General features: G+C 44.6%; 1 protein-coding gene across 12 annotated transcripts in view; it reads right to left on the reverse strand.

Moving 5' to 3' along the window:
- Positions 1 to 368: 368 nt before the first annotated feature.
- Positions 369 to 25,843, reverse strand: part of SMOC1 (SPARC related modular calcium binding 1) — a 165,112-nt gene continuing 139,637 nt past the window's right edge. For 10 of the 12 annotated variants that reach the window (XM_082283402.1, XM_082283409.1, XM_082283400.1 and 7 more), the window contains 6 exons: positions 25,343 to 25,535; positions 24,202 to 24,284; positions 20,347 to 20,452; positions 9,557 to 9,804; positions 2,475 to 2,525; positions 369 to 727 (listed from right to left, as the gene is read on the reverse strand). In XM_082283402.1, the coding sequence (XP_082139528.1) occupies positions 711 to 727; positions 2,475 to 2,525; positions 9,557 to 9,804; positions 20,347 to 20,452; positions 24,202 to 24,284; positions 25,343 to 25,535 (698 nt within the window). In that variant the 3' untranslated portion in view covers positions 369 to 710. The remainder of the gene's footprint in view (positions 728 to 2,474; positions 2,526 to 9,556; positions 9,805 to 20,346; positions 20,453 to 24,201; positions 24,285 to 25,342; positions 25,536 to 25,843) is intronic. The other 2 variants (XM_082283407.1, XM_082283406.1) reach the window with 2 other exon arrangements.

The raw sequence follows: 25,843 nt of genomic DNA on the forward strand, positions 1-25,843 counted from the left end.
TGCACATCCCTAATACAACCCTTTTCTATCCCTACTTTAAGCAGCTTTGCAGTGCACCAATACTTACGTGAAATCTGTGCTCTCAAAAGCCCAATTGCCTGAGTTGCAGAGGGATTTATGGTAAGAAAAGGGGTTCAGCTGCTCTCAAGAAGCATTTGGTATCTGGAGCACTGCGTGCATATTTGCAAGAACAAGTCATGCTGACACACTGGCTCCTTTTTGCATGGGGGTGTTAAGGCTTGCCACTGAATGATGGTTTGGTGGCAGAAATGAATGCATCACTATAATCCATTAAATGCAAAGTGTCCCTCTAACCCTAACAGCCTTCAAAAGCAAAAGGAGGAACAGAACAGTGACTCCAACCCCTGTACAAGACAACTGTACAATTTACATATATATTTATATACAGTATATAAAATTCTTTTGAGTCCCGGTGAACTCAATTTTACATCATCAGTAGCTGTTCCAATTTTAAAAAGTCATGATCCTGCTTCCCTCCACTTTCTGAAGTATTAGATAATGGCATTGAAAAGCAATTAAAAACAAACCCAAACCATTATTTTAAAAGTGCAAACATTCTGGGTGCCACTTCTGCTATGCTGGATGTTGCTGATGCTGCGTGCTTGCTCACAAGCAGCAAGGTGTCTGTCTGTCACTGGATCTTTTCTTCCTTTGGGTCAGCTCCTGCCTTCCCTTCTTGTCTTCTGCTGCTACACCAAGCGACCTACTGAAAGGGTAGGGTGGGGTGGGCAAGGAGGAGAAAAGACAAACAGAACAGAAACAGAACAAGTAAGGAAAAAAGGCAAATTAAAACAAAAAGAAACCTGACTGATAAAGATCCAGTATAGCCTCTGCTGAAGCCATGGCCCCAGAGAGCTGAGATCCCAGAGTAAGTTGTGAGGCTGAAAACAACCAGGGGCTAATGAGACAGCCTTGCTGAAAAAAGCATTGAATGAGTCACATGGAGCCTTAGGGACTGACATATTTTTAAACACAAAATACCACTTTCCTCCCCCTCCTTGGAAATGGGCACGCAGTCTAGGGAAACAACTGATCCAACATCCCTTCCTCTGCTCTTCTGCCTGGCACAGCTGATGCAGAAACCCACTGCTGCCAGGCTGCCCTGCCACCATCTCCCCCATCAGCCACAGCCAGCTGCCTCCTTCCCTAGCAGACAAGCAGGTCTTGGAGGAGGCCTTTCTTCAGAAAGCTTTTGTTAAGTCCTTCATCAAAGGTTCTTAAAAAAAACCAAAGCTCTTACAGGATCAGAGCTAGAGCTCTGTGGATTAATTACAGGTGAAAACATGCTAAAGACAAAGCACAAGTAGGGATTTGATTTTCAGAGAGGAGAAAGGTTACTTCACTGGAAGGAAACGCCTCAGTGGGATCAGTGCTGATCAACATGCCCTGTCACAGGGGGCAAATATTGTCAAATGCAAAATTATTTCAGGTAGCCATATTTGCAATTGATTGCACAGCTCTGCAAAAGGTGCCTTCAGTGCTCAATGACCAGCTCATAAAAACAACTGATTGTTTTCCATGTCTGTAAGTGCAGTGCAGCGTGGGAGTGGGGATGACCTGTCCTGCACTGAGCACTTTGAGTGATGAGGAAGAGGCTGAAGCCACAGCACGCAATTGTTCAAATGCCTCTGCTCAGCTTTTAGCAGCAGGCAAAAGTCAAGTACGTACTCAGAATGGAGGACACACCAGGAAACATCACATCATCAATGTACAAGGTATAGTTGATCGTTATCTTCAGTTCTCTGTTCAGCCCATCTCACCAGCACCAGATACATACCCCAGGAAGATAAGGAGGACAGCAAGAGGTGTAGGAAGACTTCTGGCATTAAACAAATACACAGCCTAGGTCCTCTCAACACAAAAAGGAGTCTAACCAGACATATGCAGGACAGCTATAGAACAAGTGGCTGAAGATAGAGGCAGGGGAGAACTTCTCACTGCTTCTTACAATCCAAAATGAGAAGTACTCAACAGAATCATGAGGCATCAAGTCTAAAATCAAAGCAAATTGTGTTGTTTTTCATGCCTGATGAAAGGGTCCATGTGATTCAATGCCACAAAATACAGGAGAGAGCAGACCTTCACCATGATAGAGAAGAGTCTTCATGGGAACCTGTCCATGGAGTAATATAATGTAAACACAAAAAATATCCTACATTATTGCTTGACAGAAGAAGAGAGAATAGGATAGGAGAGTATTCATCCCATAGCTACTTTATCCTATTCTAATTCTTTAGCAATGTATTATCTATTCCAGCAAAAGACATAGAGCTGGACTTAGAAATGATGCAGTGGAGCTGCATGTTGGTCTATTTATACCTCTTAAGAACGACTTTGGTTTCCAGCTGTTTCTATATTGCTGTTCATGAACATGGCAGAGCAGGGGAGAATGAATTCTGCAATATATGCTTTTCACAGAAGAAAAAAACCCAACATTTTGACAAGATACTCACTGAAAGGGTTAAGGCCTTGTCTTTTTCCATTGGGCAAACTGCTCAGGCTACCTGTAAAATCCAAGAACCACATTAAAGGCAGTAAATGCCATGGCATGACAAAGGAACCTTCCCTTGTCTGTTGCCAGAGGGCAGGTTCAAAGGAGACCCTCTGAGCATGCTCACAGCAAGTCCTGCCAACACTCCTTTCAGAGCCACATGCAGGAGTCTAACCAATGTGCCTGAGATGAGAGATGTTAAATACCTGGTGTTGTAGTAGCTGAGTATCATGAAATCCAGAGGTTTTGCATGGGCAAGAAACAATTACAAGGTTAAACTGAACTGTGGAAGGAGAAAGAAGAAAGGAAGGATGCAAGTAGTATCACAAAGTTTCCCCAAGCAATCAAAATAATGCCATGTAGAAAGGGGGCAGGCAGAAGAGTGAAGGTGCCGGCAATACAGATAGCCCAGGTTCATTAAATCTTTCACTTGGACCAAACAAACAGGTGCCTAAAATCAAAGACGTGAACTTATTATACCTGGCAGAAGGGCAGAGCTGTGACTGCATTATGAGATAACAGGCACACACACCCTACACCAGATGGAGCTCATGGCAAGGGCCTCTCACCTCAGAAATAAGCCTGTTCCTACTGTGCACTGGATACAGACAGCTCAGGGATTACAGGAGCTCTTGAAAGCATGTCACATTTCCTGTGAGCTGCTTCGTCTGATTTCAGAGGAGGGATTAGCTGAAAATGGGAACTCCTGCTCCCAGCCAGCAGCAGTAAGCCTGTTGCCACCCTCCACTCCAGCCTATGACTGATTTGTTCATGCACATGACCTGACTGCACCGCTCGCTCTGCACACCAAGTACTCTACAGCACATGCCACTCTGTGCAGGGATGAGATGGGCAGAAGCTCAGAGGGCAGGGGAGAGGTGTAGGAAGCTGGGCTGCAAGACGGGAGCGGAGCTGCTGGGAAGAAAAAAGGCAGGGGGAGGGAAAGGTGACAGTGGTCAAGACTAAAATGGGTTGCAAAGCACCACTTGTTGGCTTTAGAGAACATTACTAAGAGAAACTGTGTAAGCACAGTAAGTTATTCCAAGGCCCCCAGACACCAGCCCAGTACCAGCCACCTGTCCTGCTGGGATCAGCAGCACTGTGGCTCGCTGATGCCCATGTGTCAAACATGGCTCTGCTGCCATGGGCAGAGGATCCGCTGCCATGGGCAGAGGATCCACTGCCAGGGGCAGAGGATCTGCCTGGACTGACTAGCACTCACAGCCTGGACCCTTCATGAGCAGCTCCCAGAGCCTCAGAGGGCACTGCCAAGCCATGCATCCAGAGAGCAACCAAAAGAACCCTCTCGCCTTTAACACCCAGTGCAGGTAAGCCTGCAGCACGGTGCTATGCAGGAGCACAACCTATCTCCAGAAAGAGCTGAGAGAGCTCTATCTGTCTTTGGGAAAAGGCAGGGAGCTCCAGGCCGGTGTGTGCAGAAGGCAGGAGCATCCCTCCCTGCCACGGCCGGTGTGCTCGAGGGCACGGCCCCATGCAGCCGTGCAGGAAGCCGTGCTGCAGCTCATCCCCTGCTACTCTGGGGAGAGAGAGTGCTGCCTTCCACAGGGCAGAGAGCAGCCTTCAGCTGCCTGCTTGCCATACAAACCAGGCCAGCCACATATACCTGTCGAAGGCAAAACCCTGCCACAACAACACTGCACTGCTGACACAAAAGAGAGGAATGAATATGGCAAGTGGTGACCGTGGGTTACTAACATATAACTGGGAAACGCTTGGGCATTATTGGGTAACATCCCATCATCCAGAAAGTTGCATAAAGCAGAGTATTTGCTCATCCTCACAAGTACACTGTTTTGGATAACAGTTCTAGTCACACTGGATTAGGCCAAGTGTCTTTCAAAAGAAAAAGCCCCAAGGAAACCCCAGAAGCTTTTTATAGGAAGAAATTATTTCTCAGGCATACTGAGCAAACCTTTCACCTTTTGGGGAGAGAAACAGCCTTATCTTGTGTTCTCAACACAATACTGATGTCCTGATTCATACTATCACTTACTTTTGTCAAGATTAAAGGCAAATTATAGCACCTCTTCAAAGGGGACTATCTGAACATGACAAACAAAACCAAGCGCTGAACCAGGGCAGCTCCTTTGATTCTAATCTAATAGCAATTAAATGTACTTTAAAATTCCTTTTTAATTCAGTTACTACGTGGTTACAGTTTTCTCATGGCCACTCAGATTGTTTTCTATCATCATTGGTCCAGAGGCCTTTCCCAGGTGACTGCTCTTTGCTACCTTCTCCCACACAGCTGCTTGCACAGTAATAATACAGAGCAACTTCATTCCCAGCCTCCCAAGCATGCAGTTACTTCTGAAGATAGCAATAAGAAAGGTCCAAAACATCACGGAATGAAATCTGCTGTTCAGATTGTCCATTACTTTTCCTTCCTTCTGTAATATTTCCTCAGATGCAGTAGAAAGTGACATACTGTTTAACTACACACACATACACTTTTTAATTAAGGTATTTCAATCCTGTTTCTGGACTGCACTCTTGGTGGCTGGGTTCCACCTCAGATGTCCTCATGGCCTGTGAAGCACGCCCAACACCTACCATCTGACAAGCTCTTGGATAGCAAAGTAATCACGGGATCTGAGCTGGCAGAAGGGAATTTCCCGTCAGCTGGCAGAGGGACATTTCTTTGCTGCTTATTCCCTTAGCTCCTCTTTGGGCAGGCACAAAATGCTGACTTTGTCTTCTGAATTTGGAAGAATATAGAGGTAAAACTCAACTCCAGCATTTTGCAGCCAGCACAAGTAGCATAAGCCTCACTCAGAACTACAGCCCTTCTCTCCAACATCACTGGACTCCAATTAATCTTGGGTCCAGTAACTTTCCAGAAAAGCTTTACAATGTGTGTCTATCTCCTCTGAAGGATCCTGCCTTTTGACTAATGCAGAAAGCTAAATTTGTTCTTTGATCACAGATGGTTCCCCCCTTAACTCAGGCTGTGCAGACTACACTGAGGAATGCTAACTTTTAACAGGCTGTAAATCAGTCTGTTTCCCTTCCACAATTCCTCAAACAGACAATCCTAGATCAAGTGATGGCAAAGACTGTTTCTGGCATACTCCAAGCTAAAAGCCCTGCCTGCCTGTTCTGCCCCAGTTTAAGAAACTATTTGCAGGCTTCTGCAAACACTCAAAGGCTGACTCTTACGTGGCTACTCCATTCTGAGATCCAAGAATGGCATTTTTTCCATGCAAATGGCACCTGATAGAAACAAGTCTGGTTTAAAAAGAGGGACAAGAGCTGTGCAAAGTGGACACCAGACCTAGCAGATTTGCCAGCAGCTTTCTGGGTCACCATAAGGATGGAAAAGAGGAAAGGTTTCTGATAGACTGGGCAGCTGTTTTCCTCACTGGAGAACCACTGGTTGGCAGTACCCACATATTAGGTTACTACAGGCATGAAGAGCCTGCTGAAGAAGGGAACACAGACAGAACTATGCATCTCGGACAGATTTGATTCTAAGCTGGAAAGAGCTCAGATTCAGGTTTGCCCTTCCAAATATCCCGGCAGAATCCCCACATATAAATCTTATTTGGACTCTCTAGGCCCTGAGAGACAAGTAACAGTAATGTGTTATCTATGCCCTATGCTTCCTTTAACCAACTCTATTTCCATGTTTGGGTGGAGCTGGCCACCAAAAAAAAAAAAAAGCAAAACACTGATAAAAATGCAGAACACTTAATATCTGTTTTCCTCAGCCTTCTAAATACTAGAAAATTTGTATTATGTTTGATTTTCAAAACCATTACAAGTGTTCAATTTGCCTAGCAAGAGGCATAATCACCTGGAATGATGACCCAATTTATTTTAGTCCTTATGCTACTGGATACCCAAACGGGATTTGGAATATCTGAGCTAAGTTCACTTGTAATGAAGTAGATCAACGGGAAATTAAAATTTTCCTTGCCTCCCTCCAACCCCTCCTCATCCAAGCCAGACCAGAAGGACCTTTCAAACAAAGCTTTTGCTGAAACACAAACATTTCCATGGAAAGTTTTGTTTTCATCTGACTAGCAGTTTACAACTGAAAGTACTAGCTAGCTCTTGGCTTGGACCCACAGTGACCCCAGTAGATCTTTGGAGGCCATGGTACAGAGAAGAAACAGACAGCAAAATACAGGGACTGACTACATGAATCTGTGATCAGGATAAAGGGTAGTTAGAGTAGGGGTAAGATCACAGAATCATAGAATGGGTTGGGTTGGAAGACACCTTAAAGATCATCTCGTTCCAACCCCCCCTGCCATGGGCAGGGACACATTTCACTAGACCAGGCTGCTCAGAACCCCATCCAACCTGGCCTTGAACACTTCCAGGGATGGGGCACCCACAGCTTCTCTGGGCAACCTGTCCCAGTGCCTCACCACCTTCACGGCAAAGAATTTTTTTCTCATATCTAATCTAAACCTACTCTCTTTCAGTTTGAAATTATTCTTCCTTGTCCTGTCACTCTGTGCCCTTGTAAAAAGTCCCTCTCGTCTTTCCTGTAGGCTCCCTTCAGCTACTGGAAGGCCACAATTAGGTCACCCCAAGCCTTCTCTTTTCCAGGCTGAGCAATCCCAATTCTCTCAGCCTTTCCTCACAGCAGAGGTGCTCCATCCCTCTAATTATCTTGGTGCCCCCTCCCCTGGACTCACTCCAGCAGGTCCATGTCCTTCCTGTGCTGGGACCCCAGATCTGGATGCAGTGTTCCAGGTGGGGTCTCACCAGAGCGGGGCAGAGGGGCAGAATCCCCTCCCTCTCCCTGCTGCCCACGCTGCTCTGGATGCAGCCCAGGACACCATTGGCTCTCTGGGCTGGGAGTGCCCATGGCTGGGTCATGTCCAGCCTCTCACCCACTGGCACCCACAGGTCCTTCTGGGCAGGGCTGCTCTCGATGTGTTCATCCCCAGCCTGTGTTGATATCAGGGATTGCCTTGAACCAGCTGCAGGACCTTGCACTTGGTCATCTTAAACTTCACAAGATTCCCATAGGGCCACTTCTTGAGTTTGTCCAGGTCCCTTTGGATGACATCCCATCATTTAGGCATGGCAACTGCACCACTCCGCTTTGTGTCACCTGCTAACTTGCTGAGGGTGTACTTGATCCCACTATGTCATTAATAAAGAAATTAAGTAACACTGGTCCCAGTATGGACCCCAAGGGACACCACTTGTCACTGATGTCCATAGGGACTTTGAGTCATTGACTACTACCCTCTGGATGTGACCACCCAGCCAATTCCTTATCCACTTAGTAGTCCAACCATCTCCCTCCAGTCTAAAAAGGATTTGTGGGGGACTGTATCAAAGGCAAAGATACTGATTGTTCCTAAATTTAGCAGTTCTTATGAATAGGAAGCATGAAAAGATGCCATCTACCTCCTCACAATTTCATGACTTCTTAAAAAAGATCCATCACAAACTTGTTTACTGTACCTCTAGAGCGCTCTCCCTCAGTTCTTTCTTACACGTTAGTACCTGCTCTCTGCACTGCCCCCTGCACTGCTTTTTAGTCCTCACCATCCTTTAACTTACCCATTTATCTTTGATCCTCAAGGCTCATCAGGTCTGTAGTAGGTATATGGAGCTGTATGATAGAACAAGATCAGAGCTCCTTTTTGACCCCAGTCCTGTCCTCATACAACAGAACAAACCATGAAAGGTCAAGGCTGTATTCTCAGCAAATAGTTGGACAAACAGGCACTCACAACAATGTCTTGCTGCCTTCTTTCCCCTTCACATGTGCTCAAAGTTTCACATTTTCTTTCTTCCCTCCCTTTGATTTTTTTCCCCTTCCATAAACTAAATTTTGAACAGTCAGCTGGCCAGGGCAGCAGATTCCAGAGTGTCTTATTCCAGGCCAAATAGCAATAAAACTCATTTGGCATATTCATCTTATTGGGAAGGTAATAAAATTAAGGATTGCTATTTTGGTATGTCATTCCTCAGTGAGGTACTGATGACTAAAAAAACACCTCCACTGGGCTAGGGAAGCTGAATGCTTCTCAAAGTTGACAAGTAAAGCTATATGCTTACTATGGTAACTAAAATGTTTGCAAAGCACCTAGAAAATGCAACTTCCCAACACTCAAATGTACTGACTTCCCTTCCCACTCGTGCTAAATCTGAGAAAAGAACTAAGGAAAGATTAAGATGGGAGAAAAAAAAGCTATCCACCCTTCCCAACTACCATAACACTTAAAACAACAGCTGTCTGCACAGCCAAAACACCTGCACAGGAAATTAGTCCCCTGGAATCTTGCTGTTTGCCTTCTCCTGCCAAGCAAGTCTGCCCACAGTCAAGAATGACTGATAATTATTGAATTTGGGTTGAACAGTTTCAATTCCTAAAACTTCCAAAAATATCTGTTTGGTTCGGGTCCCAACAAATGATGAGGTGAAGATGAAAAAAGGAAGAAAAGGCAGGAGGGTGGGTTGATTGCTCAGACACTAAACAGAAAGGAAAATAGGTTATTCTCATGCCTTACTTCTCCCCCAGTCTTGAAGTACAATTTAAGTCTGAAAAAGGGCAACAGTACAGCCCTGTGCTTTCTTTCTGAGTTGTTCTCTTTGCATCATCCACTTTCCTGCATGCTGGATTTAGCAATGAAAATAAATATTGTTTCTGTTAGTCAACAGGGTCTCCAGAGAAGGACTGTGTCTGTGCTGGCTCATACATCATCCAACCTGCATGGCTGAGACAACAGAATCTTGTTAGCAGGGTATTATTCAGAAGGGACCTGATCTGAACTACAGTTTCCAAGGACTTTACAGTACAAGCAGAGTTCTGGTCAAGGCTCATCTGTTGCCCTGTTTCTGTATAGTGCTTAGCACAAAGGTCCGTGATAAGGCATAGAAGATGGAGCCAAAATACAAGTAACAAACTACATTTGCATGGCAGTATATTAATCCCACTCGTGTACTCACACAAACTGTGACACTTTTGAAACAGCTGGGAGAAAACAGATTTCTGAGTTTGCTGTAATTCAGTTTTTATTTTCATGCAGTAAAAGAAGAAAAGACACTCACCTCCTTCCTTGCTGACTCCCAAACACCCTTTCAGCTCCTGAAGTGAGATTGACTTGTCCTTGTTGAGGTCGCAGTAGTCAGTGAAACGCCGGGCACATTTCTTGGGCTTGGCTTTCTTCTTCACATAGCGTTTGAAAGGCTTTAGCTCCCGCTTGTTGATGTCATTGCTGCTGTTGTTGTCCAGCTGGCTGAAATACCAGTGTACCACTCGCTCCTCTAGTGTGTGGCTGGGGTCTGGCTCAGAGAACCTGGAACAGAGGAGGCACAGGCCCCCAACAAGTGGGTGCTCTCACCAACACTGTCAAGCACAAGCTGAGGAGCACGAGCTGCTCATCAAATCAGGCAAGTGCTATGCCGTATTTAAAGAAAGCAAAAAACACAAGTCTTCCAATCTCCTCCTTTTAGCTGGGCTCTTTTGAGACAGACAAACTTTTTCTAAAAATCTCCTTTAGCATTAACAAGTGAATTGCTGAGAGAATCTTGGAGTCTGATATCCTCAGTAGCTCTGGTTCTCCTCACACCAGTTGCTGAAATTCTTCCTAATCCCAGAACGATCCTCATTAGAGGGCAAGAGACAATCTCCTTGGTCCTTTTGACCCTTGGGCTCCCATAAAAATTGCCAGCAGGAGAGCCATGAGTGTCAGCTGTCATGCTAGTTTCTGTGACCATAACTTCTAGACTTCAGAAAGGGAACAAATTAATTTAATGCAAGACACATTCATTATTTGAAAACATCCTTGGCAAGACACAATATTCTCCCTGTATCTGTTTATATAATCTGAACTCCTGTGCTGTATTTTCAGCATTTTTCATGCTTTTCACATAGCTGATTTACACGTAAGAGGTCCACAGCAGACAAACACCACAAATCAATTAAAAGCAGTACTACAGAGCTGGCAACTTCAGTTTGTTTCATTTCTTACTCATTGTGATATTACAAGTTTGATGCTATTTGACTCACTTTTTCTTTCTGTAGACAATAACAATATCAGAGAGGAAGAGAAGAAAAAAAAAAGGAGGAACAGCAACAGCTATAGACACACAAATAGAGGATGTTGCCTTTCAACATCGTGCCATCACTGAAGAGGCACTGTTATGTCACACCATTTAAGCAGTGTCTGGTGCTCTGCAGCAGCAGTGGGAAAGGTGCTTATTCCTCAGTGATACTGAGAACCAGGGAAGAAACTCTTTCTAAGCTAGTCTGTCCTTTCTCCATATGATGAGCGTGCCAACAGAGAAAGCTGAAAAGAAGCTGAAATGAGGCTGAGACCTGAGCCTTTTTTTCTTCCAAGAATAAAGCATTTCAGTGCATGGAAATTAGTGGATAGGTAGTCAGACATGCTACACTGGCACTAATTGCTCTGACTTATTCCAGGAGACATATCCAGCTGCTGCATAAATTCCTTCCTCAGGAAGGAGAGAGGAACAGTTGCCTGCTGCAGGCAGCCAGATTCTGGTGTGAGTTTGGGGTATTCTAACTGATGGAGAAATACGAACCCAAGTACCTTATAAAATGCTCTCCAAGACTGCCATTGACCTTGTTTCAGAAACTAGTAGGATCTACACTTACATGGTCACTGAATTTTTTTTTGTTGGGAACTAGGAGAGAGAAAATTCTTTTGACTTTCTGGTGTGGCCAGTTTGCCTTTAAAATTCAGCTACAGAGCCTGAAAAATACTACCTCATATACTCTATCCCCATGGTAAATTAAATCATTTCTGAGGGGGAATCTGCAGCATGCAGAAATCAAGAACTGGAGTTTAGGTGGAGAACTGAGATCCTCATTAACCTTCTCTGATGGCTTTTACAAATGAGGATAGAAATCAGAAAGGTAGCCCCTATCCAGAGATACATGAATCCTTGCAACAAGTAAACACACACAGTACAGAGAGGCAAAAAAATTGCATTACATTTTTCCCAGGGTTTTACCTGAAACTATTTCCTTCATTTAATTCCTAACTGAGAGGCAGGCTGGCATTCAGTCACAGCATCTGGTCAATGTACAATGGGATAAACACTGTGCAGGAGGAAGAAGGGGTTCGGAATAAGTCAGACTTAGTCTGGGGAGCCAAAATACCAGCTAAGCACCTGGAATCACCTATGGACAAGCAAAAATTGCAAAACTGTCCCCAGGAAGTTAAGGGAGTGTCCGGATTTTCTAAACTGTATGCAATGACCAGGATGACAGGAGAGAATAGAAACACATCCTGTGTCTTGTTTTTATGACATTTATTAACACAGCTATTGGCCTCTCTCCCTTTTGGAAAGAAGCTGGCTATCATTTGAAGACTAGCATGTTTCCAACAGCCTCAGAGAAGTTCTGTATTACCATGGGCAATACTTTGCTGAGGTAGAAGAATAAAACCTGAGCTTTTGCATGTGAGGTTCCCCTTGTCCATGCCTTGGCTTGCCCTCATTTACTGAAGGCCCACAACTGGAGAGGCAGAAATGGAGAAAATAGCAGATTATCTTAGAACCAACAGCAGAAAGACAACAGACAAGAGCTTCTCACTACTTACTGAAGAGGCACTCAGAAGCAGGATTTAAAAGTGCCTCTTTTCCAGGGGCACACCAAGGAGGGGCTCTTATGAGTTATCAAGAAAGGCAACATGGCTCTCTTCAGCACTTCCACAGAGAGAACCAGGAAAATTCACAGGCTAATACAAATACATTGACTCATGAAGTGACAATAAACCAATCTTTGCCATTACAAACATGCTGAGAGCTCATGCTGAAAACTGCAGCATGATAATAGAGCTAAAAGGAATTAGTTTTATGGCTATGACTTTAGGAAAAAGGAAAATACAGCCATTTCTGAATTTTTACCACTTTCTGTTGGCTGGCTTAGCAGGACTACAGTTCCTGAGATGGTTGGTTGCCTGTCCTCTCTGATTATCATCCAGAATCCTAGCACAGGAAGTATCCCCATCATCTCAGGGCAGCCATATCTCCCTGGCTCATGAAATTCCATTATACACTACAGAAGCATGAAGTTACAACGCCGTAACTTCCTTGACTTTGGCCGCTGCCCCTGCAATGCACTTAGGCACCGCCCATGAAACATGAATTAATACAACTACACAGCGCTGCTAGGCCACCTAGCTTTGCTGATGTGCCATGACACCACCCATGCCTGCTGGGTCAGCTCAGGTAAGTCTGGGGCTCTAACTGCCCAGTGAGCACAGACTTGGCAGTATTCCAGGGGACTGTCCCTCTATTTCCTCCCCATTACTGTTTCAAGAAAAGTAAGTCAGCCCTCAGACACAAACTTCATTTATTCATTCAGACCACAAAGACAGAACAAAGCTGTCCTGTACATTCTCAATTTCCAACATCCCTTGCTCTAACACTAATCACACTAAAATCCACTGAATTCTAGTACCTCGCTTCAGTGCTGTAGCAGCTTTGTAAGACATAGTAAGAACAGACACTACCAAAATGAAGACAGCCTTTTCAGCCTTCTCATGTTGACTGCATTACAGCTGTACTTGCTTTTCTTCCTAATTGTTCCTCTTTAGCACTCTGTGGCAAAACAATCAGTCCTAAAGAATGAGTGCTAGGGAAGAAAGGAGCTCTGTGTAAGCTGATTTTCCAAATGTAACCTGCTTTTGTTGGACTGCTTTTGTACACAAGCCAGAAAGTTCAGCTCAATTATGCAGCATAAGCCCACCAGTATTCCACCAATGAAGAAAAGCATGGTCTGTCATTAACAGCGTAAGACAGCAAACCAGCTCTCAGCTTTCTTACAAATTTGTTGGCATCAAGTAGGCTCTTGCTCCTCCTTCTGTATAATGTGCTAAGAGCTCCCTCATAGCAGAACATTTATTTCTTAGGTGGTTTGCGCTTGGGAGTTGTGTTAAGGTACTGGAACTTTGCGCTTGGAGTGTGTTAAGGTACTGGAACTTATAACAATACTATCCTCCAGATGAGGCACACTCCCACAGAATACCTTCACATCATCTGGTGTAACTGGAAGAATGCAAAGAGGCTTTGCAAAAACACAGGCATACACTTTTGTAAGCTGCACTGAAATCTGGATCAGAGAATGACCGCCAAAATATCAAACAGGCAGCCTGAATATGCACTTTGCATGCAATCTGTAATGCTTTTCAGCCCTTGAGGCCCCTTATGAGAAAGGAGCAGTTAGCTCCCTGTGAAGGAGCAGGGAGGAAGGGGAGGTATATAGGGTAAAGTATACAAGGGCAGCAAATCTGAGACATTACTCCCCTACAGAAACATGTACATGTGCAATCACAATATGGTCCATAGAACCATGATGTCAAAGTATATTATGTCCCAGTAAATTTTACTAAATAAATTGAAGTCCATTCCTACCAAAGCTGGTCCTTTGGTCCCTGAACACTTGCAGCCTCACTGCAAAGGCTGCATGGATCCACAGCACTGTTGCAGTGACAAAAAAAATCCTAATACAAACTACTGCTTGGACAGAAAGCAAGGTTGCAATCTCTAAGTACCCATCAGGTGATCACCTGTTTGAAGACTTAGAAAATCTATTCTTTTGTAATACAAACTTTATGTAGCAACACTAGCAGCTGAGGCAAAAGGAGGGAAGGGCCGTAAGATCAGCCCATCATCTAGCTGGACTGCAGAGCCTATAAACCAGAGGGAGCTATTCCAGGATGAAAGAATACTTGATGGACAAGAAGCTGCTAGCAAATGCAACAGAGTAAAAAGAAAAAATTAGTCCAGCTTTCATTCCCAACTCACAAGGCATGTTTGTGGTCAGGATGTCTAAAGGAGTTAAAGCTGTACGTTTCTATGACTTGTAAATATTTTGCAAGGATATATGTACCCTGCTTGGTGCTGCTGCTGAATGAAGAACTGATGGAGAGGGACTGACCCCTCCAGTCAACGACCATGCCTGCATTGATGATGCCCACCAAAGTGCCAGCACTAAGCAGTGGAAAGCAATGAGTTTAACAAACTGAGGTAAAATTCAAAATTGTTACTGCTCTGCTTCAACTTCTTACACCCATTTTGTTGTTCTTTGCAGTTGCCTAAAGTTAAAGTCTGTAACAGTGAAACATGGTTTGAATCAGAGAGGATTACTCTAATGGAATTGCAAAAGGATCCTGTATTTATTATTCCCCCTTTCCTGTAGCCAAGGAATCAAGAAGCCAACAAAAAAACTAAGCTGTGTTCAGACTAAACAAAAGGGTACTACACAGTCCAAATTCATTATGGGAAATGCATAATTCCTCTACAGTTAAAACTTATCTCCCAATTACAGGCCAGTTTCTTCCTTTCCTTAGGCTAAGTTGTATATGAAACATTATTCTGAACACAACTTTTCTAAAGATTGTAGGATAAATAATATAGAACATTAAAAAATCACCTCCACTCCTCATTGACTGCTCAAAGACCCTCCTCTTACATGAACTCTCCTGTATCTTTAATCAGGCTAGAATTTCCGTAAGAGGACAAAGAGAAGTTGGTATCCAACTTCAATTAAAATGCAACAGGAGTTGAGCATCAACTTCCCTGTGCTGTTTAAAAGTGTCAATCTTTATTAAAACATGGATCGGCTTCAGAACACCCAGGAGATGTGCTGAGCTGTGCTTGCCTGCTTCAAACTGTTCAACTAGAGCATGAAAAGGAACCTCGGGGTCATTTTCTGGAGTACTTTTTGAGGCTATTACATGGGGAATAATTGGCAACTTCAAATTAAGGGACAGATAGCTGCTGTGTTACATGATAAGGGTGGCTGTTGTAAGCTGCCCATTCACCTTAAATTCCACAGGGCAGTAATATTTTTGCTGATAATGCAGCAAGCCATAATGCACACATTTTGGCAACTAAAACTCATTTCTGAATTGGCAGGGACCAAAGAGAAAAAGAGAATTTCTCAGATAAGGGAAACACAGGCTGGGATTCACTTTGATCTAGTTTAGTTTAGGCCCTGTGTAATATGACTATATCAGGATTAGAAAACAGACTAAAAGGTACTAAAGCTAAGTCTAAATTTTTAAGTGCTGTTCCTATTATATAGTACTTACTTGTGAACAATTTCAATAATGCTTTTTTTTTTTTCAACAGGGATACCAAACACTGTCTAATAAACCAATTCCCTACAAGTGCTCCCTTAATTACTTTGAAAACATACAGTAACAAGATGTGCCTTTGAGTTATAACATAAACTTAAAATTAAGAATGAATTTTACCAGAGATTTTCTGTTTCAAAACTCTAAATGAAGTCTATTTGGGTATTATGCTGTAATATAAGCTAGGGCCATGAGGAAGGGAAGTTCTCATCTCATTTACATTATTGTAAAGCAAGAGTAACTCAATTTAAGTCAATAGCTTTGAACTTTCTTAAACAAGACAAGACCTATAAGGGATTACAAGGCTGTTTTAAGCATGCCCAGTTTAAAAAAAAACCCAAAAGTTTTATCAGGTTTTGCTTATGTGGCATGCAAGAATCCAAGCTATTGCCTCACTTTGCTGCTACTAGATTGTTTTTGGGTGCAGTTTAGCACAGCTCTATGTAGTATTTCAAATGCCAATCTCTGATGTCTCCCCATGCTTCTCCCTCATCACCCCACTCACTCCTTCTTCCCCCCCCCCATGCTTCTCCCTCATCACCCCACTCACTCCTTCTTCCCCCCCACCCAAAAAAAAAGTTAATATGGACATTAATTGCAAAGACACTCAGCAAACACAGAAGTTTTTACTCACATATCCAGATTCAGACTGAAGGCAGCAGGGTAATCTAATCTGATTTCTTGTATATCATATCCACAGAATGTGAATCAAATTATTCTTGGGACCATAACTCAGGTTTGACTAAAGCAAGTCTTTCTGAAACACATCAGGCCTAAGATGAAAGCCTTAGGGAATCAGCCACCTCCCTCATGACTTCATTCTGGCTTAGAATTGCCCTCGCTTTAAAGAAATCTTGATCACAAGTTTGTTTATATTCAGTTAATCATGTTCTTCCCTGCTAGACTAAAGAGCCTGCAGAGCCTTTGTCCCTACAGAGAGACTCAGATTTTACAAAATCAACTTCCAACCTTTTTTTTTTTGTTTGTTTCTTTTAATACCCTAAGGAAGTCTGAGCTCCTTAAGACTCTCACTGTTAAGCTTTCTTAGTCCTTGACACTTTGGAAAAGCTCTTCTCTGCGTTTAGTCCTTTATTTTAATACTGATACTGTAGAAGCATATTGTATGCCTGTATCATCTCTCTGCAGCCACAGAGAAACGGGAATACTCCACCCCCTTGCCCTCAAGCTCCTACATGTGGCTTCTCTGTTTGGTTAAAATAGATAGGACAATATACAGTTGACATGGGGTGGGGGGGGGGGGTGTGGGTACAACTGGATGTTTGCCTGGCCTGCCCCCTGCATCAGGCATAAGCTTTGCTGGTGATGTGTTAAAAATTCACGTTGGATAATGGGATGCATTTGCTCAAAATATAAAAAAGGCCCGGGAGCATGAAATGCTGTAAAGGAGCAAAAAAAGAAGGCTACAGTGTGTGTTTGAATGCAGAACCTGTTCTGCCATTGTGATGGCACCAAGATGAAGAGCCTGCAAAAGTGAAGCTTGCCTCACAAATAAGAAAACTGATATTAAGACATTAAAACTGACATGACTGATATTAAGAAATATCATACAGCCAGATCTCTAACTTTTCTTTTCAACATGAACTTCTCAGTAAAGATTGGCCATGGAGATACACGATAATCACTGTCATAGATAGTTATTTTGTTAGTTGTTAAGGCTAAAAATTAATTAAACTAACCCAATAAGTAAAATATCCCTTCATCTTGGAAAAGAGCTTTCATTTCCAGTGCCAAAGTCAAGTTAGGTCACCTAGACAATTTCAGATATACGCAGAATCATAAAATTGTTAATTGGAGGAGACGTCCAACAGAATTGGAAAAGACCTCCAAGATCGTCACATCCACCTGCCAACCCAGAATCACCACCATGTTCACCACTAAACCATGTCTTTGAGTTCCACATCCACACATTTTTTGAACTCTTCCAGGGATGGTGATTCTACCACTTCCTAGGCAGTCTATTCCAATAATTTACAACCATTTCTGTGAAAAAGTTTTTCCTAATATCTAACCTAAATCTCCCCTGACACAATTTGAAGCCATTTCCTTTCATCCTGTCCCTTGTTATTTGGGAGAAGAGACCAACCATCACCTCACTACCACCTCCTGTCAGGTGGTTGTAGGGAGAAATAAGGTCCCCCCTGAGCTTCCTTTTCTCCAGACTAAACAACCCCAGCTCCCTCAGCTGCTTCTCATAGGACTTAACTCTCCAGACCCTTCACCAGCTCCATTGCCCTTCTCTGGACACACTCCAGCACCTCAGTGTCTTTCTTGTACCGAGGGGCCCAGAAGAGAACACAGGATTTGAGGTGTGGCCTCACAAGTCCTGAGTACATGGGGACAATCACTGCCCTGGTCCTGCTGGCCACACTGTTCCTGATACAGACCAGGATGCCACTGGCCGCCTTGGCTGCCTGGGCAAATACTGGCTCATGCTCAGCTGCTGTTGACCAGCACCCCCAGGTCCTTTTCTGCTGAGCAGCTTTCCAGTCACTCATCCCCCAGCCTGTAGCACCGCATGGGGCTGTTGTGACTCAAGTGCAGGATCTGGCACTTCACCTTACTGAACCCCATACCATTGGCCTTCAACCCAGCCTGTCCAGATCCCTCTTGCCCTCCCACAGATCAGCGTTCCACCCAGCATGGCGTCATTTGCAAACTTGATTAAGGAGCATTTGATCCCCTTGTCCAGGTTATTGAAGGTGATATTAAACAGGGCTGTCTTCAATACTGAGCCCTGGGCAACACCACTTGTGACTAGCCACCAGCCACTCTCCTGGGTCCAGCCATTTTTTACCCAGCAAAGAATACACCTGTTTACACCATCAGAAGCCAATTCCTGCTCCCCTTGGGACTCCTGGAAAGCAGGACGCACTGCACAGAGACAGCTTCCCAACTCCACAAACCCATATGAAATGAAAGATGTACTGATGAAATTTTTACATGAATATCAAAAATTCCCTGAAATTACTTAAAAAAAATAAAAAGGGTCCCGTCATGGCCTGTTGGGTTGGAAAAGCTTGACACATGTTCTTTGGGGTACACACTTAGTCTAGCTGAGGCACATGGAAAATTACACCAGAGCAGTTATCAGAATTTAATCATGGCTGTGGGCAGGCAGAGTATTTGGGTGGCAGCAGTCTTTCGCCTTACCAAGGACAGCCTGCTAAAAGATTTAATTTTCCCCTCGCAACTGGGCTGCCGACATTGGAGTGGAAAATAAATCAATGTGACGACTGTGCGAAGAGCTGGGCAGTGAAAAATTCCACCAGAAAGACCTGCATTGAAAGCTGAGAAATACACAAAGCTTGGGGAACATTAGGAAGCAAGCCTGCTGGTTTATAGAAGTGCAGTGGGGGCATACATCTCTGGTCTCTACAACATTGGTTTATATTAAGCTTTATTTTAAGAGTGATGATTACATTGGCTGTGTTTCAGTCCCAGTGCCAAAGATGCCAAATAAATATCAAATATTCTCCAGGGCTTCCCACCACCCCTGCCTGTTGCATTTGAACCATGCAAATTAGACAGAATTGACATTGGAATGCTTAAGTCTGGGAGAGAACGATGTATTTCCCATCCTTGGGGCATTTTTCATCCTGCTTATATGAATACAGACATGCTAGGCATATAGTGCTAATTCAACGGGTTACAGAATATTCAGCATGCAGGCACACATACAAGTCACTGGCCTGATTTGTAAGGTCCAAATGTGAAGCTGAAACCATATGAGTTCACAAGTAGTCCACACTGAAGCCAAAGGACACAGCCATGCCACCCAGGACCTTGAATAGTCTTGAATAGTTAAAAGATGGCACTGATTCCTTCTCCGTTATGAAAGAGGAAAGCAGGGGACCAACACCACTGTCAACACATGGAAGCAATACCCACGGAAGTAACATATGTGCAGAGGCACTTCCATCTCCAGACCCCTATGAGCATGAGCACACCAGTCATTGTGCCATCCCTGCATCTGCCCCAGCACTGACTCCTTTTATAGTCAGGCAAATCCAGAACCACAGAAGCCTTGCCTAGCTGAGCCAGTGTAGCACTTTTTAAATCCATCACGGTTCATTTGCAATGGCCTGTCCCAATGCAGCACTGCAGGGATCTGCTGTTATCAAGCGAGAAGGGGAGACACAGCCTCAGCTTTCCTCCAGTTCCCCAGAAACACAGACTTCTGCCCACCTCTTGCAACAGGCCTGACCTGTTGCTCCTTCCAAAAGGGGTGGACAGGCAGCTGGTCAGAGGGGAGGGCCATGAAAAACAGCTCCTCTCCTCATCGTCAGGCTGGCTGCAGCCTCACAGCAAAACCACAGCACTGGTCCTGCCAAGAATTTGGTTCGCATTCTTCACTCCCTGTGGTAGCCACTAGGCCACATGGTCTCCTTCAATCCATTTGCATTTTATTAGGTCTTTTCATGCACCAAGGGACAAAAGAACAAGCCACTTCCTCCCACTGAGCTCTCATTTCACACTTCAAATGGGCTATACTAACCTTTATGGTGGAGCAGCTGCCAGGGAGGGGGGGGGGGAGGAAGCAGGCAGCACTAGGATGACAGGACAAAGCAGCCTCAGATGCTCTCCCAGCAACCCAGAAGAACCCAAATCAGTCAGAGGAACACCTTTCCCTCTTGCCCCCACCTCAGGGGCACCCAGAGCTCTGCAGCCACCTGGGTGGCATTCAGCTGGAGTGCTTTCTGGACTCACCTCCCACCCCCAGTAGGTGCTGCTGAGTTAATAGCCTGTACCATGTCCGTAGTCAGAGCATCAAGTAAGCTGGTAATAAATTCAACTTTCTTCCCTTCTGGGCAGCCTGCAGAAAGAAAAGAGGCGGTTTAATACAAGAACACACAGGCTTGATCTCCTACCCAAATTCAGCAAGAATCGGTCCGAACCTCCTTTGTTTTTAAGACAGCAACAACCATCAACATAGTCCCTAAGGAAAGGCAGAAGAATCCCTCAGTGGGTTTCTCTGTGTGGCAATTTGTCCTGCAGCTTTTGTCCATGCACATGCAGGGTCATCAACAATATCTGGCAGGAAGACTGTGTAGTTGGCTTTAAGGTCTCACCCAGTTCTCTACCAGCGAAACCACAGGGATGTGCTGGAAGTGCCTGGCAGACGGGAGTTCCCATGGTGACACTTGCAGAGAAGTTTACAAAACAATTCATTAACTCCTGGATCATCTTCTGAGGCAAATGTGGCTGTTCCAAGGCCCTAATTGACAGATTAAAGTACCCCAGAGCACAAGGCAAGGTCTGCTGCTTGCATTCTCCTCTTCAGGCACAGAAAGCATTGCCTGCCAGCACCTACCACAATAATTCATTGTTCGCATGATCGCACTACATAGGAAATACGTCAAACTGAAGTCGGCATGTGGTAGTCACCCCCAGTCACTGCTGGCTTAAGCAGGACAAAGTGGGTTGAAGATGAACTTGGAAACCATTTCCATTACTTAGTGCTGAGGTCGTCTAGCTCCCCACCATCATAACCACAGACTGAACAGAGCCTCCTACCCTAAACAGAGCCAGACTGTTACAGTGAAGCTCTCCATCTTCTCACCTTTAAAAGGCAATCTATGCTGTTTCCTTGGTGCTTAAAGTAAGCTTCATTTACTACCCCATAAACATGGTAACAACTGTTCTAGCCTGGAACAAGCTAAGGAACAAGGAACCAAGAAACAGGCATGCTTAACTTCAAAACTGTTGTCCAAAACCCATCACCTCCCATCCGATTGCCTTCTGTTGATGTGACAGAGAAGCCATCACCACCATCCTTCACCTCTTTCCCCAAACCACCAAGCACTACCAATTATTCAGCTGATTAGGCAGCAGACATCAGCAAACAGCCTCCCACAGCAACATAGAGCAATGTCAACACTTTCTGCTTTTCTTGAACAAGAAAATAAGAACATGTACCACAAACAGAGCACCAGAAACTTACTGTAATCCCTTGACAGCTGAAAGCAGCTTGCAAATTGATCTGACAAAAGTCCCTCGTTTGCAGTATTACAGGCTCTGTCCTCTGCAATAGCTAACCAACAGTCCCTAGCCTGTCTCTGTATTATGTACACTATACACATGCACACCCCTCAGCACTCGTTTGGCATATGGTCCAGAAAACGTCAGCATTGTAATGGGTAAGCTGCTATTGCAGCCAGAGTAGACCACTCAGTTAAAGGAGCTTTTTGTTGAGGTAATGAAAAGGCTGAAAAACTATTTGCTAGAAGTCATCTCCCTGGGCTCTCAGCATCTCACCATCTGCAGGAATTAGCAGTTTGCCATTTGCTATGTACGAGCAACATTTTCCTTCCTTCTTTCTTTTTTACTTTTGGCCACAGTCATGACAGGTTGTGAAGAGATTATGTGTAGGTGTGCAAGAATCTGAACTTATGTCTTTCCCACCTGGGCCTCTGCAGGGTCTCTTCACACAGGCCAAGAAGTGCACTGCCTGCAGCACTGAGAGTCTAAGGAATGGGCAAACCTCTACAAGAGGAATAAAAGTAAAGGGTGCCCCTGACAGAGCTAAGTGCAAATGATACAATCAGTCTCAAATTAAAGCAGGAATTTTTCTTGACATTCGGTTCTGCTAAGAAATAAGAACAGAAAAAAAAATAAAAGAAACATTCTCTCTCACCCCCTGCATTTCTGGCTCATCAGTAAATTTTGCATAGAAGAGCAGCTAATTAAACAAACCTCAAGACTGCATAAAAAGTTCATGCAGCACAGCATTTCTCAGGCAGACAAACCAAGATCAGATCCTCCATCTCCCCATCTCTCCATAGACGGGTATTTTCAGTGCTAGGAATCACAGAATCATAGAACGTGGCTAGGCTTAAAAGGGACCTTAAAGATCATCTAACAGTTCCAACCCTCCTGCAATGGGCAGGGATGCCATTCACTAGATCAGGCTGCTCAGGATCCCATCCACCCTGGCCTTGAGCACTCCCCAGGGATGGGGCATTCAAAACTTCTCTGGGCAACAATCATACCAACCAATGAAGCCAAACATGGAGCTTGAAGTTTACACAGGCACAGAAAACTGGCTTGAGCAGAGAGAGCAGATCCCCCGGAATCCGATATTGGGACCAGACCACTAAGCTAGAGAGAGTATCCTGTCTCCTCTTCTGCATCAAGCAGTTCCTGTCCCTTGTCTGGCTTCAGTGGAGAAGGGAAGGGAGAAGGGAAACAAAATCAGTCTGTCTTCTTGAGATCAGAAATAGAGTCTCAAAGAAAAAGCCAAAGAGCAAAGGAATTTCTCAGAGGATTTCTGGAGAGGCAGGGGAGACGTGCATGGATAGGCAGTAAAGCAATCGGAGAGGAGGATGGGGAATCAAGGAAGTAAGGTTATTCTATTTTAGTGTGATTTCCTATGGAAATGAGCCTTAATGTAATCCCCCTGGCTTCCTTCCCCCTACCCCACAACATATTTGAACCAATTGGTCGATTTCCTTTGAATGTGAAAGGGAGGCAATAGGAAATTTTTACATGGCTTGTGAAAATGAGGAGCTGCATAGAAGAGAGCCCTGCTGAGGGCAGAGTTGCTAAGCAGAAAGGTCTGGGGTCTGAAGTCAGGAGCCAGCAGGAGGAGAATAAGGAGACACACAAGGCAGATCCGGAACAAATCTCATTTCCTTTGCTAACCTGCTCAGGAACAACTCACTTTATGCTAGCCATAGAATGGTAAGCTGATCCAGAGTTACCAGCTATTTCTGCAGAATTACTGGCATCCACCACTCCCTCATGGTGCAAAGGGACCCACTGTAGCTTCTGTTTTCAAGCAGTCCCCACCCAGGAGAGTAATGGTTGACCTGTCAGTGAAGGCCCCTCACTCTGCTTCTCAGAAGGGAGACAGAAGGAAAAAACAGAGTACAGGCAGGTGGGATAGCATTTTTAAGAGCTGCACCAAGACCAATGCCTAGCATGTGTTCCTAGCAGAAAAAAGGTAGGCAAACAGCAAGTTATGCTTGTCACTCTGTTAAGAGGGAAAAGCAGAATAAAAAGCAAGGAGCAGTGGGAAATAAAACGTGCCCCAGCCAGAAAATGAGGAATAAAGTCCAGCTAAGTGAGAAGCCACCATTAGGTAAGGGACCTTAGTACACTGTGAGTGCTGTCCTGCCTGGTCCATGCAGTCAGTGTAAGGGAGCAAGTCAGTCCACTGACAATTGTCCTCTTCTGTGACTCAGGAAGCATCAACCTGCTGAAAAGCCCTGCTAAATGGAAAGGATCTTGTCCTGGTCAGGCTTTAAGGAACATTCAGTGTTGAGCCCATTCTTCCCCCAGGGTATCTCCAGGCATCCTGGTTTCTCTCCTGAAAATTCTAATCCCAGAAATGTTTTCAAAGGGCAGATAAGCAATAAACAGCTACCCCAGGACACTCCCAGCCTTTTCCAGTTCACTGCTGAAACTGGAGGTGATCTTAAAAGAAAACCCCCAGAATAAACCCCAGGGTAAAGCATGCACTGTGAGGAAAATCCCCCACCTCTTCAACAATATTCTTGGCCCTTTGAGAGTCCCAAGGTGAGACAAGGTAAGAAGGCAAAGACAGGATCTTGTTCCTCTAACCTGGAAGTTCTCTGTCTTTGAAGGGATCATCAATCTCTGTGCTCTTCGATCTGGCATCGCTTTCACACACTGGGGTCTCATACCTGAAAAAGGAGAACAGCAGAAGCTAAACTATGTAACACAGATTTAGTGTCTTCACATGATCACTAATCACAGACTGTTCTGAAAGGGACCAACAATGATCATTGACTCCAACTCTTAAGTAAGTGGCCCATATAGGGATCAAACCCACATCCAGGGCATTATTAGCACCACGCTTTGACCAAGTGAGCTAATCTCAGGGTCAAAGGGTTGTGCCTTGTCTGCTTACTGTAGAGGAAACCAATAAACCTCCAGAAGAAATACCATTCTCAAGCATCTGACTGTTTATGAACAGTCAGGAACAGCAGCAGAAGTGGAAAGAGAAGGAAGAACATACTTCGAAGTCCAGTACCAGCTATCAACTGAAACTCACAAACAGTACAAGGCCCTCTTCCAATTCTTGTGGGCATAGGCAGAGATTTTTTTTCAAAGTTGTCAGTGCTCTGCAGAATCACTGTATCTAGCCGGATTTAGGTCCCAGCTCTTACTGGCCTGTTTCTACAACTTGCCAGACTCACAATTTGTTTCCAAACTCCAAGTGAGAAAAGATTCCTCAGTAGTTTCAAGATAGAAAGTAACTGGGGAAAAAAAAAAATCTATCACTGGTTTAAAAATCTACCCATGCACAACAAGCGGTCTTCTAAATCCCTGCTGGTCAGGATTCAAGTGGCTGCAACATGGAAGTATAAAGCAGATGATAATGCAACAAAGACACTTGTCTTTTCACTGCTCTTGCCCATAATCTTTATTGTTAAGCAAAGCCCCCATTCCTCCTACCTCACAAAAGCTGCAAGCCAGAAGAAAAAAAGGCTGCTTTGCATGAATACTTAACACAGAGGAAAGTAAGGACAGTAGTTAATGTCCACCAACCGCTATAGAGAGGGAGCTGCATAGTAACACTCAATGGGGAACATCACATACAGCATTGCTTGCTCTAGGAAAGGCAGTGTAGAGCTGACTGCTTGAGAGAGAGAGGAATTGATCTCATATTGCAGCTGTATTTTTTTACGTCTCATCTTCTCCAGCCAGGCACCTCCCCAGGCCTGCCTATAGCTCTCACCGAGTGGAAGTACCAGGCAGGGGCCGTCCTGTGTCCACCAGGACACACCAGCAGTACCCAGTTGACTGGTGGCATTGCACTGGTTTGTAGAGTCCTCCAGGAGCACACTCGGGGATGACGATACCCTCCCGGGGGTTCTGCCTGGCCTCCTCCAAGGCACTCTGCCTCTCCTGGTCACAGGAATGAACTTTTTCTGGAAGACAGAAGGGAGATTGGAGGGCGTGGAAAAAGAATCAAATCAAGATCACTTTCCTCAGGTCAGCAGGATATGGGTACCCTTCACATCACAAGCCCTTTGTGTTTGTTTCCTTCTCACCCACCATCAGTATGTCTACATCCTCAGGGACTCTGGGACTTCTGGGCTGAGAGCTTTCTCCTACATTTAGCTGTGACACAACAAGATTATGGACTACAGACACTGACTGCCGGGTGCTCAGGATGCCAGTAACAGCAGGGAAAATTCTTCTTGATCACCTGGGCTTTGGAAATGAACTGTCAAGT

Source organism: Coloeus monedula (assembly GCF_965178545.1).
Source record: "Coloeus monedula genome assembly, chromosome: 6".
NCBI classification, from domain to species: Eukaryota; Metazoa; Chordata; class Aves; order Passeriformes; family Corvidae; genus Coloeus; species Coloeus monedula.